The 17,674-nt window shown below is 30.7% G+C and overlaps 1 protein-coding gene across 1 annotated transcript; it reads right to left on the bottom strand.

Annotated features, from left to right (window-relative positions):
- Positions 1-3,602: 3,602 nt before the first annotated feature.
- Positions 3,603-5,410, bottom strand: LOC124829107 (membrane insertase, putative (DUF1685)). The gene is made up of 2 exons (XM_047302571.2): positions 4,732-5,410; positions 3,603-4,117 (listed from the first exon to the last, which is right to left on the bottom strand). Exons 1-2 carry the CDS (start codon positions 5,102-5,104, stop codon positions 3,996-3,998), a joined length of 495 nt encoding a protein of 164 aa, XP_047158527.1. The 5' UTR covers positions 5,105-5,410; the 3' UTR covers positions 3,603-3,995.
- Positions 5,411-17,674: the final 12,264 nt, after the last annotated feature.

The following is a 17,674-nucleotide window of genomic DNA, read 5'->3' as shown; positions in this document are numbered from 1 at the left end:
TCTTTAGTCTAGATTAGTTATTAATTGTAAGATCATTTAGTATTACACGAGTCTCTTAAGAAATGATATTTATTCTTACCGGTTACTACTTGTACGATTTGGTACATTTGCCAAAAAGTTAATATTTGTTTAATTTACACTAGAGAACTAGAAGTAGTTTTGGTTGAGGATGAACTTGTTTAGGAGCAAATGTTCACCATCTTTCTCTATTGCTAGTGTTTTACCTATCTTAGCTATCAGAAAACATTTTTAAAAGCTTTTATGATGTATTTGGAAAATCATTAGACAACATCTTTTAAGCATTCAATAAGCATGTTTGTGAAAATATTCAAAGCAAGTGTTGAGTTCTATTCAACACCCTTTCCCTTATAGAACTAACTCTCTTTATTAACTTTGTTAAAATCACATAAAAGATTGTCTTTTATTATAAACATAAGAGAAGTAAATGTTTATTTAAAGTAAGATCGTAAATGTCATTTTATTAAAAATATATGTTTATTTTTTAAACCAAATATTATTAGTGTATTTTAACATGACCTCAAAGAAAATAAGTGTACTTTTTTTCCTAATGTACCTACTCAACTTAACAAATACACTAAATAATATGGTCCAACAAAGTCCATTTAGTATTATTGGCCAAAAGTGGCTAAATAATATTAACAGAGATATTTGTTGGTTTTATTACCGTATATTAATAGAATATATGGTTAAATATCGATAATTTGATTATACGATATCATAAATATCCTTTTATGCCATAATCAACAAAATATATGGTTAATATGGTTAAATGATATATCATTTCTTTTTTATCACGCATATGGTAAGATTTTATTGTTTGTTGATATTCTCGATTTTATAACAGATTTTATGGGCCTACAAACCCTATAAATACACGTGGTATTTCCTCAAGGAGAACACACAATTCATACCTACTACTTCATACTCATGTAGATCCTAAATCTTTTTTATTGACTTGAGCATCGAAAAGTCTTTTGTAGGTAGATCTTTCCCCTTTAGATAATGATGGATTTGATTCCAGTTATAAAGAGTATTCAAGCCACCACTTTGATCTTGTCATATATCTAAAGGTTCATGCTTTACATCCCGGTAAGAACACTAGTCTAAAATTAAACATGGAATGTCTCAACAATCTCAAAACAAACAGGTACAATCTAGAAACAAACAATCTCCTACATGGATGAATGATTATGTTAGTAATGAAGGTTTCTTCAAGGATGAGACTCATACAACCATAATGGTGTCAATTGATCTCTTGTGTTTTGAAGAAGTTGTAAAGAGTCCCAATTGGAGGTTAACTACGGATGATGAAATCAAATTTATCAACAAGAATCAAACATGGCCACTCAATGAATTACCTATTGGGCCAAAAATATTAAAGTGAAAAGGGTTTACAAAATGAAATACAATGAGCACAAAAAGATTTGTAAGTGTAATGCTAGGTTGGTAACGGAAGCATATTCTCAAAAGCACGGAGTTGATTTCATAGAGACTTATGTACCAAAGGAAAGGATGGATACAATAAGAATGATTATTGCTTTTGCTACTCATAAAAATTGGCAAATTTTCCACCTAGATGTTAAGTCAACCTTTCTTTATGAAGAACTAAGAAAATGTCTATCTAAAGAAGCCAAAAAAGTATAAAAAGAAGGGCAACGAGCATTTGGTTACAAGCTGCATAAAGTCTTGTATGGATTAAAACAAGCTCCACAAGCTTGGTTTAGTCGAATTGAAGCTCATTTTATTGATGAATGATTGTGATAACGAGAAAACTTTATTAACTAAGAAAAACTAAGGAAAAGTTTTCATTATAAGTATTTATGTTAATGATTTAATTTTCACTGGTAATGATGAGGTTATGATGTCTGAATCTATAGCCTCTATGTTAAGAGAATTTGATATTATGTTAATAGAATTTGATATGTCTGACTTGGGAAAGATGAGGTTTTTTTCTTGGGATTGAGGTTCTGCAAAGGTTGGATGGTATTTATATATGTCAAAGAGAATATGCATTAGAGGTATTAAGGAGGTTCAATATGTTGAAAAGTAATGCATTATTTAGCTTAATAGTTGTTGATTGCAAATTGAGCAAAGATGGAACTAGAAATATGGTTGATGAAACTTATTACAAGCAATTGATTGAGAGTTTGATGTATCTCACCACCACAAGACTTGACATAATGTTTGTCACCTACCTCATAAGTAAATATATGGCAAAGCCAATGGATATTCATCTTCAAGCAGCTAAAAGAGCATTATGATATGTAAAAGGAATTGTGGATTATGGAATTGATTATAGAACAATAGAAATGGGTGTCTTGTTTTTACTGAGTTCAAGTATTGTATCATGGTGTTCAAAGAAACTATCAATTTAGACTTTATCAATCAAAAAAGCAAAATTCGTAACAACTGTTTTTTGTGCTTGTCAAGAAGTATGAATGAGGAGAATCTTAAAGGAATTGGAACATCCATACGGAGATTGTACAACTAATGTGTGTTAATAACTTAATCATTAAGTTGTCTAAAAATCCTGTCATGTACTATCGAAATAAACACATTAACGTGAGGTTTCATTTCTTAAGAAGTATTGTTAAAGAGGGTATAATTGAACTAGTTCATTGCAAAAGTAAGAGTATGTGGCATATATAATGAATGACCAAAGCATTGAAGGTTAACATTTTTCAGAAGTTCAGAAAGCTACTAGGAGCATGTGATATTGATATAAACTAATTTCTTCATAGTATTTAGTTTAAGGGAGGAAGTGAAAAGTTTTGTTGCAGTTTCTATTTAAATAACATCTTGGTGGTTATCAAGAAGTCCTAATCTTAGGTATTATTCGGCTGAGTTTGTTTATGTTGTTCAGTTACCACTAGCCTATGTTCCCGCTAAGTAAATTGTGTTTCTTGTTACAATATGTTTATTTAAGGCAATATAATTATCAATAAAAGTAAGTCATTCTTACCTGCAATTCCGGTAGCATATCCAGATAACCAGTTTTCAACATTTGTGCGAGGATGCAACTCGAAATCTTCCATATATGAGAGATTTGGTCATCATCGCCGTTTCCAGCCAATGCTGCTCTACCTAGTGGGATGATACTATTTTCCAGAAAGTTTTTTCGAAAAAACTAAAACAAAAAATTTATGGAAATCTTCATTTGAAAATTGATTTTAAATTTCTCTACAAACTTTATTTGGTGTTAATAAATCTTTTTATATAGAATATTTCAGAATCATCAATCTTACTTGCATATAAATTTAATTAGGATGATATATCTCGAGGCATTTTATAATTATCATTCTGCAATACTTTTCTTTTTCAGAAAACTTTCAAAATATGTAATAAAGAAACTTTTTGATGTCATATGACCATTTTCAGGAATGGTAAAAGTTTTGAAAGAATATTATTATGTAACAAGCAGTTAGGGGCCATTTTATTTTTGGTTCCTGATAAAAGAAAGAGCTCGGTCTATTTTCCTTTCCTCTGTAATGCAACTAATTAATATATTAGTGATTCGAGTGAACATCCATGAAACAATCCAAACAATAAGAACACCGACCGAAGAAAAAACAGGAATTAGATGAACAATAAAACACTCGAACGTTTATTAACAATATTTATATTGAAAAGAATGGTGTCTGATCTATTGGACCTGAAGGATACCACAACAACAGAACCAGAAAACATTGAAAAGAATCACCAACAAGTCAATCAACCTAAATTCAACCTCTCGGATGTCTAGCCATCTCCTAAAGAACCCAAATTAAGAACTGATGTTTAGAGTCTGGGAATGCATATTAGCACATCCATGCTACAATTACATTAGCAAAAAACCAAAATACCAAATACAAGCAATAAACATTAACATAAAAAATCTGAAAAGAAACCACGAAAGACTATCTATGAACAAATTAGAGTCCAATTTAATTCACACTGGTCTTGTGTTGTTCCTGCGGGCTTCAGGTATCCAACTCCTAATTAACATGGTCGGAAGGGTATGAACCCGGAGATGAAGATGAAGAAGATTCCCGCACAGCACATGCAACAACCTTCGCCCATTGCTTCAACCGAGTCTTCTTAACAGCCAAATCATCACCTATACAATAACCAACACAGCAAAAACCTCAAAATTTAACCATATAATCAAATTTGTGCAATCTTTTTCCCTGACAAAACTGCCAGAATCGATATTCATTCCTAATTTTACGAAACAGTCCCATTATCCGCATTTTTTCTTCACGAATGTAAATCACAAGAAAACCATAATATCGGTTACAACGTAGAAAATTTATTTAAACCCAATTTTATGATTAACAAACTTCTAATCTCGAAGGAACTTTCTAGAAAAAAAATTGTCCATCGAATGGAATTCTAGCTGCAAACAAACACACATTCATACAAAAATGAGAGTATGAATGATGACTACTCGAACAAATTTAAATTTAAGAACTTGTCATTGGTTAGTCATACCCAACTCAATCCCCTTAGTCTCCTTATAAATTATTTGAAGTTCAAGTCTGGTTAACGGTAAAAATGTGATTAATCAATCAAATTTCTAACGAAAATCAGTCATAAACAAGTGATCAATAAATGTGTAGAATGAGAAATGTTAACGAATTAAATTTGTAGAATGACACGCAATTGTGATGACAACATGATTGAATTGAGAAGAAAAGCAAATTAAAATGAATTTACGAAGAGGGGAATTACCTGCATCGAAAATGGTGGTGGGGCTCGAAATGTCGCCATCAGAGACAAGGGAAGACGAAGAGGAGGACCTAGAGATGCTGTGGTGGTTGTACTGTTTATTAACAGCAAGGTATAGCTCCAAAGCGGGGATGGTATCCGACAGCTTCGAATCAATTTCGACCGAACCGAATCCAAACCCTAGGTCGATGCACGCCTTCAGTTCTTCCATGTCGTCCTCCGACAAGCTCTTGCTCGGCCGGTGGCGCCGCCAGTTCTCGCCGCTCACGTTGTGGTTATCCTTTCGCCGTTGCCACGCTTCGTCCCGAAGCATGTCCGGCGACCACGACTGCTGCTTATAAAGTGGCCGCGGCGGCGCCTGACTACGCCGAGACATGGTTGATTGGTGGGGAAAAGTTTCTTTGGTGGCGCTATTGGTTGTGGTTGCTGGCAACGTAATTATAGTTGACGTCTCTCTAATATTCGATTTATTTTATTCTAATTTGACGGCTTATTTGTTTTTATTTTGTTATCAAACTGAAACTGAAACGGAAACAAATAATTCGAACAGTAATGTCAATGAATCAGTGACTGAAGAAGAATGTTTTTGAATTTGTGGAATTTCCTATTCAAATATTTGGAAATATTTTTCAGAATGATTTCCGGAATAAATATTGAGGGCTATTTTAGAAAAAAAATGTTATAGTTGTTGATTCCGTATTTTTGCCTAAAAGGATATCGTTTTTGCCAAATAATCTGTTCTGTAAAGCGGTTTTATGTAAAAAATTTAATGTATACAGTCTGTACTCTATAGATCTAGATATTTCGATTAGCGAACCAAAAGAATTATGACCATATTCTCTATTAAGATATTTAGATTGCAAATAGGATTTTTCTTTCTCAGATGAAAACAAATATTTTAATTAATTTAAAGGAGATTTCCTTTTGGTAACTTACAAACAGATGAACATCTGTATAATGCATGGCTACAAGTTGCCCGCTAATTATATTTATTTCACTTTTTTTCTTTACTTTTATGGAAAACTTTTGTATTTAAGTGTATCTTTATTTATTTATTTTTAAAATATTTTCAAAATAATTGAATGATTTTATTGTTGTAAAAATATGTGATAAATCTTACCCACTTACATTATTGGAGAAAAAACATGCCGTAAATTACTTTTAATTTTCCTTTTTTTTAAAATGTAAAAAACATAAGTGATATATACATGTATTAATATATTTATGAGTTATTTGGTAGAGACTTAAAAAATAGTATTTTAGAAGTGATGTACTTTAAAAATAGTGAGACTCGATTATTTTAATATTAAAAGGTTTTAATATAAATAATATTGTTATGAACTAGTCTTATATTTCTTTATAAACCACTTTTATAGGGTTATTTGAATTTTTTCTAAGGGTTTTCGTTCTTTGCTTGTCGGTTTGAAGATCGAAAACCACTAGGGTGATCCTTGAGGCGAGTTCTCCACTTCCGTTCAATCAGTTTTTCAGGTTATAAGTTGGTTTTCTACTTCTTTCTTGGCCGATTTTGTCTTCATTTACATGCAGACTATCTGGGGTTGTATGTGATGTCTGAGTCAACTTTAAGAGTCTCTACTAACAAGTGGTCTTAATGGTGTACCTTCACGTGTTTCTATTGTTCATAAGAGCAAATAAACTTCTTGTGATTTTGAAGGTATTCTTAAGTCTATCGAGTTGTCTGGTCATCTATCAGGTAAAGAAAGCTAAATTTTTTGTTTTAAAGTTATAGATGTGATGAATATGGTAAATTATATGTATGGTTGATGTGAGTATGTTGAATTGGTGATTTGGTGTTTGAGTAGCTGAAATATGAATGTGTTACTATGTTTGTTTATGTGGTGAAAGTAGCAAGATGTCATAGTCTATAAACATTGATTTGGTCTTAGAGGTGAAGAGGACTAACCTTGTAGGTGGTACAATGATAACCCCTTTGTTTATGACTTTACAATGTATATATATCACTACTAGTGCACGCCTACGTTGAAGCCCTATGTTAAAGACCTGTATCCAGTAGTTGAGTTTAATGTCAATTGTTTGTGTGAGTATATGATTTTTTGTGTGTTTTACATTTTTAATTTATAATTGGCATTTTATGATTATTTTAGGTTAACTCTTTAGCACATTAGTTTATCATATTGTCTCTTGTGTGTTGTTTGTTTCTTTTATGATGATCACCTTATTATGTGAGTAGACGAGGGATAAGTGTTGAAGGATTTATAGTGAAGGACACTATCTTACAAAGTTTCTTCTAGTTGTGTATTAGTTATGTTTAGTTGTATTACTATGATTATTTTCTTTTAGATAACTATATATATTATACTATATCTATATGTTTGAGACAAATACGGTTTTTTTATTAATTTTATAACACTTTATTTTATCATTTGTAAGCGGTTAAAATTGGGATATTACAAATTTAAAATACATATTCTATTTTTAGTATGATTGGTTATATTTTTATTCTAAAATATTATTAAAAGTTTTCAGTAAAGGATGAAGTAACTCTATTTGATATTTTTTTTGTTGTTAATCTTTATAGTATGTTTATTGCTTACTTTTCTAAAATTTACCCAATTATTTTTTATTTAACAGAAATATTTGTATAATGGCTTTTGAGTAATGGAGAGAAATAGTTAGATTATGGATACGGTGGACAAAAAATCTGTTTAGGTTAAACTGTTATTTTTCCTTTGCTCTAATTCATCTAAAATTTATTTTATTAAATTTTATTTTTGTTTTAGTCTATATTTTATAAGTTCAACTTTAAAATTTGGAAAATCTAAATTTCTAAGAGAGATTATATATCAAGACTTTATTTATTTTCTACTCTGCAGCTCATTTTTAACTATGAACCCTAATTCCATTTCCACATCTTTGTAAATATTTTTTAACCTCTCTTTGTTTCATGTGGTAGAAAGATGCTCATTTTCTTGTAAAACAATAAGTGTGAGAAGCTATCGAGTATAAATATGTTTTAAAGAGATAAATTTTAACAAGCATTGTTTAAGGAAGACGTGCAAATATATCAGGATAAGTTCTCATGTGCTGAAACTAACATATCTATCCTTGATAAGAACAAAACACTGAAAGCTTAAATATTGTATATTCAATTAATAAGAAAAAGAGACCTACAATAAAGATATTGTCTAATAAATATAAGCTTTGAACAATGAGACGTGGTCGTAAACATGTTTTCAATAGACATATCTTATAGAAGAAACAATTTAATGAAAATCACGCCAAACAAACAATTCTTAAGATGTTTTTCACTGACAAGTTCTCCATGAATGATTATTCTTATTTGTTGAGATTAGTTGTAAAACATGAAACTTTTGTGTAATTTTATGTTATTAATGATATATGTTTTTTCAATTCATGTTAGTATTCAATTTTCATACTTAATGTTTGGTGTGTTGAAAAATATCTTTAGAATCTAGACTTGAAATTGAATGCCTAATGAATGCTTGTATCTAGAAATAGAACTTGATACATCAGTAATCTTAGACTCTTGAACTTAATGTATGTTTGCTTATTGAGGATTCAAGGAATTAGAACTTAATGAGTTATCATAAGCACAAAGGCTCTAAGGATAGAATTTGAATATGTTTGTGAGTTGATTTTGACATGAATATGGAATTGAGATGTTTGTTAGTGCATGAGAGTGAAGTGGATGAACTTTAATCTTAACAAATTGTAAATAACCTATTATATTTACTTGCACACCTATTATGTGATGAAAATACCAAAAAATGTTTATTGTATTTTTCTGAACTTTATGGTCTAATTGAGTTAAAGTGCAAGAATTGTCTAGTATTACACAAATTTTTTGGGACATAATGATATTTATCACTTGTTACATTACAATCGGTGCACTTGCTATTGGTTTTGCAACCAACCAGTTATCATTGTTTTAATTTGAAAATAACCTTCATTTTAACATCAATGAGCATAGAAAGAGAACAAAATTGATTCTCGAGATGAGGAGAATTGATTCTACATAGTTAAAGAAAGATTGGAATAAATTCTGAATGCATTTTTAAAATACTAGAATCAATTATAATGATGCTAAATCAATTAATGGTATTGGGATCAATTATAGATTTATTTGTGTTAAAGTTGGAATCGATTGTATATGACTTAAATATAATAGAATGAATTATACAAGAATGAAATCCATTCTGAATTTTTATTAAAATCAATTATACCACTCTAAATTTAATTCTGAGTTTTTATTAAAATCGGTTATATCACTATTAGAATTGGATTCTAAATTCTTATAATAGTAGTGTTTATGTAATTTTAAATGAAAATTTTAATTGTATTTTAACATAATTTTTATTATTTATGTTTAATTTTATATCATATTTATTTTTAAAAGTAAAATAATAATTATTTAAATTTATCTATTAAAACTTTTTTTTATAATTTATAGTACTCATTATCTTGTACACAAACTTTCACAAATTTTCCTTTTAAATCCTTTCATCATCCACTCAAATTTCTTAATTTAAACATCTCTCCAATCCACTTTTTATCTTTTTAAATCTATTCATTTGTTATTTCTCAAATATTTATCCCAATCAATTCAAATTCCTTAATTTAAACAACTCTCCAATTCACTTTTTATCTTTTCAAATCCATTCATTTATTATTTCTCAAATCTTTATCCCGAAACACTACGTCGTGTACAAATAAAAAATAATCAACGGATCAAATTGGTATCTTCACTTCCCTTTTTATCATGCCAAAAAATTGTGGAGAAATGTATCATAATTGATTGTACAAATTGTATAACTTTTTATGTGAGTTTAAAAACTTTGATTTTTATTATTAATTTGTTTTGTAAATATATAATTCAAAAAAAATATTAAAATAATAAATAAATAAAGTTAGATAACTTAATTTTAATATCAATTACAACAATTTATTTCATATATTATATTTTAAGATATAATTTTTTATACATTAAAAATTTATAATAACTTTTTATTTAATTTTAAAAATTTATATTTTACATTTAATCATTTTTAAACCTTTATTTTATAATTATTTTAATATATAATAATATATACCCAAATTTTTTCAATCACATCTACTACATGCAAACTTCTCGAATTCATTCCCTTTCCCTCAATCCGAACAAAGGTGAATCCAACTTGGCAGAGATCCTTAGCACCGAAGCAGCAACAACTCAACATTGAGAGCCCGACTTAGTGAGTTTTGCTTACTACTTCCTTTGTGTTAGTATTTATCTTTGTTCCCAATTTTTATCATAACATAGTTCTGTAAGCATCTGAAGTTGGTCATTAAGCCTGAAATCTGTTACTTTTCCACAAGACCAATGCTAGCATTAATTCCGATCTAATTGCACTATATAAATTTCTTCAGTTTAACAACTGGTAAAGATTGACCTGAGACTAGGTGTTTCAACAAAATTTTCTTTAATATTTTTTAGCTAATTCCAAATCAAATAAGATTTTTTTCATTATTAAAGAAGACATGAATGTACAATTTATGTCTAACTATTAGTTGTTGCAACATATCTTTTTTTGTGTTAAAAAGAAAATGGCTCATCCACTAGTCAACTATTGTGATGTCCCAAATAAGTCCAAGGCACTCATTTCACACAACTTGATACTAAGATGCATTTGTATCTTGGATGTTGTGGTTTTTACATGTCATTAATGGTTTTTACATGTAAATGGTGAGGATAATGTTTCAGTCGTTGGTATTATTTCATTATAACATTATTATATTTTGAAATAATTTATATATTATTTAACTCTTTTTATATATTTATGTATTATATGCTATAATTACTTTATTTTTATAAAATATAGATTTAAATTTAAAACTAGATTTGAAAAAGTAATGGTTTTTTTAGAAAATATGGATTTGGAAATCCTATTTAAGTTGTTTATATGAAACAAATGGATTTGGATTTAAAATCTTATCCAAGGATTTATAAAATTCAAAATTTTTTTAAAAGAAATAGACTTTCGATTTAGAATATGTTTTGGAACAATATATTACAATAATTTGAATACTTGATATTTAAATGCTTATGTGAGGGGCTTTGCTAAAGATTGTGATCGAAACATTTTGGTGTCCACTATGAGGTATGTAAATCTCATCTTATCTCCACATACTATAAACAACGATAAATCAATATAATATCATTCCAATAAGACGAAGACGATGAAAACCTCCCTTTGTAGCATATTAGGAACATAATAAATGACCTACAAGAACAAAATAGGAAAGACAAACACAGAGCAAATGTAACTCAATATGCACAGGAGATACTTTTATTTGTGCGTAAATAATGTGAACCGTAGAAGGTTGGTAGGATCTAGATCAACCCCTCAAGGTGTAGGAAAGAGGAAACCCTTGCTTGAAGGTCCATTAATGACAAAAGCAAAAGAAAAAACAGTAAACACCATGGGTTAGACTAAAATATGCAGTAGGTAACACAAACAAGTAAAGAAATAACATCAAAAGATGATTAAAGAAAGAGAAATGGAAGAACACACCACCTTCAATTAAAGAATCAAAGGATAAGTGCAAGATGTTTCACCAGTTGAAAAAACTTTCCAAGATAAGAACCAAAAGTAAGAGAAGAGAAAACTTCAACTCTCAAATGCTCACAAAAGACTTCTTATTCATTCAACTCAAGATATCATTTTACAAAAGGTAAAGACTCCTATTGTAGATGAGGAGCTCGTCCTAAAGAGGATTTAGAGAGTTAACTTTGCTAATCAAGAGTTAACTTCTCTAAGCATGTTTATGTAAACTAATACCTTGAAATTAAGGAGATACATGTATTGGCTCCTTAAATATAGGAAAATAAATGACAGAAGGTGGCTAGATACAATAAAGGGTAGTCTAAGGAAAGGAGAAAGTGTCTAGGTACAAAGAATGAACCTAAAGGAAGGAGAATGTGACTAGACACATTGTATAGGAGTATAAGCTACGTTCATGCATTTAGAAACATGGAATCCTCCTAGTTTTAGATTCGTCCTTCCTTTCTCAGGTTTTATCCCTCAAGTTCTAATCCTATCTCAAATTCCTATTTGTTTATTTAAAATTCTTTTGATTTCTTCTTCTAATGCCTTAGAGTTTTCCTCTTGTGAGCCTCCCATGATACTTCTCTTTAATTTCTTCTTTTTTGTTCTTCTTAGTCGTGCTTCTTGTTTGAATTCCTTGTTTCTCTTATTTTCTTTCCTTAATAAGCTCTTCATCATCTTGATTCATATCAATAGAAGAAACCTTAAAAGCTCATCACTACAAGAAAAATGTGAATTACCTACCGATTTTTACATACAGATTTTTACATACGGATTTTTTTGTTGGTAACGAGAAAATTGTTTCTTAACGATTTTTTGTATGTAAAACCCATATGTAAATTTGGCGTGTTAGGACAAGAAAATTTGTGAAGAATAGGATTTGTATGTAATGTAAGAGGATCCATATGTAAGTTAAAAAAATAATTACTTATTTGCATATATCACTTCAAAACCCTCATTCTTCATTCTACATCTCGCGCAAAGGAACTCACCAATAATTCTCATTATGCTCGAAGAAAAACACTCAATATCATTCCTTCTTGTTTGACTTTCTTTCCGGTGCCATCCACACTGCCTTCCACGCCATCAGTCCCTTTAACTCCCACCCCTCTCAATCCTTATCCTCTTTTCTTTGTCCTCACCATCACCCACTCCACCATTGACTCCATCATCCAAAACCATTTTTAGAAAACCCAAACTTAACTTTCTTTCCGTTGTCATCCTCCCTACCATCCATGCCATCAACCTCTTTGACCCCCACCTTTCTCAATCCCTTTCCTCTTTGCATTTCCCTTTCCTCACCATCCCTCACTCCACCATCGACTCCATGATCGAAGACCACTTCTAGAAAGAAAACCCTAACCTAACCATGTCCACCTCTACCTTGTCATCCCTCCTTCCTTCTCTAATCCCAAACACTAAGCCTATACCTGGTACCCCGATTAAAATTTGACTATGGTGCCATCCTGCATGACGAGTCTCACCCCCTCGCCACCTTTTATAGTATTCCCAAATCGAGCAAGGCCTTCGTTGATGACCTCACGTCCCTCATCTGGAGAGCCTTCGCATCTTCTTTAGTCCTTCTTTTCATTTCAACTATGATCTGGTAAAGTTTTATAAGCTTTTTATAGTGAGACTACATCCATGGCTTTAAAAAAGATCTTCTTAGTTCTGTTATTTTCTGTAGTTATATTACTTCCCCCATGACACACGTTTTCAATTCAATTTTGTGGTTCAATTTGTTTATTTTGTGTTGTATCTTTTACCAAGGAACTGCAATTTGTGATGTGTCATATAGTGATGTGTGTAAGTCACTCCACATTCCTTTATTTCCACCAACAAAAATTCCCAAATTTGTCTTAGAATTTGGCCAAAATTTTGTCTTTGTGAACATTCTTCAGAGAAAGAAAGGTGATTTAGGTTACTAGCTAATCTGATATACCCAAAAGAGCAAATCTACTTCAACTTGAATGGAAAAAGGTGTAAAAAGTTGGTATCTAGTTTTAAAATACTTGAAATGAAATCAAGAGTTTCTCATTGCGTCCAGTACATAAGAAACTTTGGTCGATCGACCTCATGAAAAACCTTAGGTCGGTCTGTCGATCTCTGTTATTCCCAACTTGAAGTACTTGGTCTTGAAATCCCTTAAAGGAAGAAGTATACAAGGAAAACAATCACCTCCCCTTCTCAGATATTAGGGAGACCCATCCTTTCTTGGTGTTTGGATGAGTGCGAAAATAGTGCAGAAATATGCTCAGAGTGGGAGTGAGGTCGGGGGTCGAGTAAAGCACTTCAAATGCTTGTATCTAAGCCCCGTTTAGGTGCAACTAAGTAGGCGTCATAGTAAGCTTCTTCAAACGCGCATATGAAATTCGTTAAGGAGGAGACAAACAAACAAATCATTGAAGAGACAAGCATACAGTCTGAAAGAGAACTCTCCTTTCCTTAATATACATGCTCGTTCCCCATGCAAACAATCAAGTTAAACATCTTGGTGCTTTCTTTAGACTCAGCAAAGTGTGTTCTCTCAGCCTACCACCTCAATTGACGACCCATACGGAAGTAGGTTATGTACTCCTCAGCCTCACGAGACGCCTAGTTAAAATCCAGAATTTCCAACTCAACGTTGACCTCGGTATCGTCGGCGGGTGCAACCTTATTTTTATCTACACTGGCCACACTGTCGACCGAATCCATGTCCCGCTCGATTGATCCCAAAACAGGAGAAGTGACAAACAATGATACCAATGATGAAGAAGCGTCGTCTGCATACCCTCGACCGCTCCTCCCCTCAAACTCCTCAGACGAAGACAATTGGACACTATTACTTAAAATATGAAGAATGATTGGTCTGCAAAGCTGAAAATGATAGGTGTGGCTCACCCCTATTTATAGTAGCGAGGGACTCACCCACTAGTCAACCTCAACTATTACATCAAGCCAGATCCAATAACTAAGAGCATTCAACTCTTTAAATTCTGACAGGTGCGGGATTTGAAGCATCATGTGTCATTCCCCCCAATGATCATATTTTCAAATATTTCGAAAGATATTCAACCAGTGCGTCGAGTAGTTTGAATGCCTCCTAAACGGATAATTGAGATCTTAACCACCCTTGAACAATATGAATGGCAAAAACTATTCATCCAACTTTAAACTCCTTCGCCAATCATTTCAAATTTGGAGTTATAGGACTTATGTACCGTATAACCATTTAGTCAACCACATACTAGCGATCAATCATCATTCAGATCCGTCAGCAAGCAACCATCCGAACTAGACAATTAAGAAAACTGATCGGTGACAACTATCTTTTACTTCAAACCTAAAATCTAACTTTAAATTGATAATACTTTTAATTACAAAAATCGGCCTTCTTTATTTAAATAATTTATTTATTTAAGTAAACTTAATCTCTTCTTCACATAAATTAGATTTAAATATATTGTAAATTAATTACGACCCCACAACTTATATGGGTATCTTTTTGTCCAAAATTATATTTACATTATAATACTATACTAGTATATATTTATGAATGATTTTATTCAATCATTATGAAGATGAATTCGATTATTTTCAACAATGACAATAAATAAAATTTTGACACTGGAAAGGAGAGAATGAGGCGCTTGAATGTATTTATTTCTCTAAAATAAGTAAATTTATAATTCTTTTTAAATATATAAATATATAATTATTTTAAATATAAGTAATCTTTTATTTATTAAATAAACCAAAATCGTCTTTTAAATAAGAGATTTCTTTTAATGTACTTGCTTTAAATTTAAATTAGTCCAATAAAAAAATGTAAAACTAATTAGTGACTTACAGGATTACGACAGAACAAATCTCTTATTTTATAATTATTTTTATTAATTCTTTATAAATAATTTAATTCATATTTCATGAGGGTTGGTTGTATATTTCATGAGGGTTGGTTGTATAGAAAAGGTACGCGTCAAACTGTTTTTCTCCTCTGAAATTTTCGCAATTAATAAAATAATTTATTTATAAACGGACTGGTAAAAGCATCCGCTGTACTAAGATTAGATCATAAAGAAAAAAGAAAAAAAAATTCTTTCCGCACTAACACCACACGACACCCAACCGTTAATCCCCAATACAATGAATATAACATCTTTTGGTAAAAATGACATGAAATAATAAATAAATAAATGAAAACTCAAAAAATGAAAAACTGAAAATCGATGAGTCTTTATTATTGTTTAAGCTAAAGTGTATAAGAATCCAATCACTTAAAACATTCAAGTGTCTTCCTTTGTCTCATCCAGTCTCTTTTATTCGGATCGACTTCCTATCCTTCAGTTCCACACATTTAAGAGATTTAAATATAATATTCTTCTTTTATTACCTCGCTCTTAGTTTTTCCATTTAAACACCTCTTTTAATTCTCTCTAAATTCCACAATTGTCTTCAATAAACAATCAGACGCAAAATGACCCACTAGTTATTCTAATTAGCATTGATTCTACTGATTTAATCGACATCGAATGAGTGTAAGTCTCACATTAGACAAAAATGAGAAAGTAAAAATGTATATAAAAGTGAAAGATCCATTAATTCATTGTCTTAAAATTTTAGATAAAAAGTTATATTGATCCCTTATATAGTTCACTAAAATGTTATTAATTTTTATATAACTCACATTAACTTCTTCCTCAATAGACCAAACATATTGTACAACTCTCAACTCCCTTAGTCTAAGCAAGTCAGTGCGCAAAGCTAAAGGTAAAGACACAAATATTTCTTTCCATATTCCTAAGCTCAAAAATGGACTTTTTTTTCCGATCATCTAATTGGAAATAATACCATATTAACTTCACCCGAGTTTTTAACTTGACCCAAAATTTGAAACTGCCGTGAAACGTCCTTTCAACTTCTACAATGGTCAACTAAGCTTTATTAAAAACTTTCGCGTAGTTTGGTTTATTTTGATTCTATTTATTTTAAGTTTAATTTAGTCTTTTGCTTTTTTTAAATGGTTTAATTTGGTTCTTTCAGTTTATTATATATGTCATGTGTTGAAATTTTTAAATTTTTTAATTAAATAAAACATAAAAAATTACAAAAATTAAAAATTTTATATAATATGGACACATCATACAGGATTAACATCAATCTAACTAAAATTATTACATTATTTTTTTTAAGTTAAAAAATTAAATTAAACTAAAAAATAATAAAGAAAGAAAATGAAGCCAATCAAAAAATTAGAGAACTAAATTGTTAGTTAAGTTTAAAAACTTTTTAAGATTATTTCTTTTATTTCCTAACATTAGTTGATTCCTTTTCATTCATATATTCTTTTTCTTTCTTCTTTCAAGTACTCTGATCTCCTACTTTACTAGAGATGATAAAGAATACACAAAAGAAAATAGAGGAAATGTAACGAATATATAAGAAAGAGTTGATGACCCTCAAAGCCGAGAATGCAATCATGTGCCAAAAGTAGAGTTCTCGATAATCGGTACCCGTGTACCAACCCAACAACATGCTACCCCAACCAGGCCTCGAGAGGATTCAATTGATCCTTTCTCAAACTAAAAAAAATGATATATACAACATTTCATAATCATCTTTTCAACATATTTTCACAAGCAATTACAATTCATCAAGAGGGATGATCAAGCCATGAGTGGAGCTTGAGCGAACCCTAATGTATGGATAAAAAGTTAGAAAAATATGAATGAATAGTGTTGTTGTACTTGCTGGAGATTGTAGAGAATGAGAATGCAAAGAAGAGAATGGGGGATTCGAGAATGTTGAAGATTGAAGATTTGAGAAGTTATGGAGTTTTATAGAGAGTCTAAGAGCGAATGGGGTGGCAAAAGGGGTTCTGGGTTTTATATGGGATATATATATAAATAAGGGATAGACTTAAAAGTTCAAATTTTTAAAACCCACTCTTACTTACCCGTGAATGGCGGTTTGAGCGCTAAGTTTGCTGCTCGTTTCGTAAGCTCTTATCAGATTTTTGAAAACTCACTCTACATCAAATTTTTATGAAACTTTCTAGACTACTCTAATCATTTACGATCCTTCATGCTCTTCTTAATGATGCAACATGCAATGAATAACATAATATAAATTTATTCTTGCAATTAAGAAACACAACTAACTAATGCAAAATCAAACAACTATTTTAGAACCACAAAATAGACAAACAATAAAATAGTGTTAAAGTTGGGCAACCTCCCAATAACGCTTTTTTATCATCTTTAGCTCGATACCTTTTCAATCATGGTTCATTCAATTGGGCTCTGGTGGTGAATCTTCAAGATCACCCACCTTGATACTCCTTAACCTCTATCCATTCATTGCCTAGCTCCTTTTTG

The sequence above is a fragment of the Vigna umbellata genome, chromosome 9, assembly GCF_029865625.1.
Source record: "Vigna umbellata cultivar VRB3 chromosome 9, Vumbellata_1.0, whole genome shotgun sequence".
NCBI classification, from domain to species: domain Eukaryota; kingdom Viridiplantae; phylum Streptophyta; class Magnoliopsida; order Fabales; family Fabaceae; genus Vigna; species Vigna umbellata.
Note: the sequence above shows the minus strand (reverse complement) of the source record. Positions and strands in the feature narration are given on the sequence as shown.

Excerpts from the sequence above, each read along its gene's own strand:
- LOC124829107 (XM_047302571.2), bottom strand. The coding sequence starts at position 5,104 with ATGTCTCGGCGTAGTCAGGCGCCGCCGCGGCCACTTTATAAGCAGCAG. Across the intron at positions 4,118-4,731 it reads CACCACCATTTTCGATGCAG|GTGATGATTTGGCTGTTAAG; the intron begins GTAATTCCCCTC and ends GTTATTGTATAG.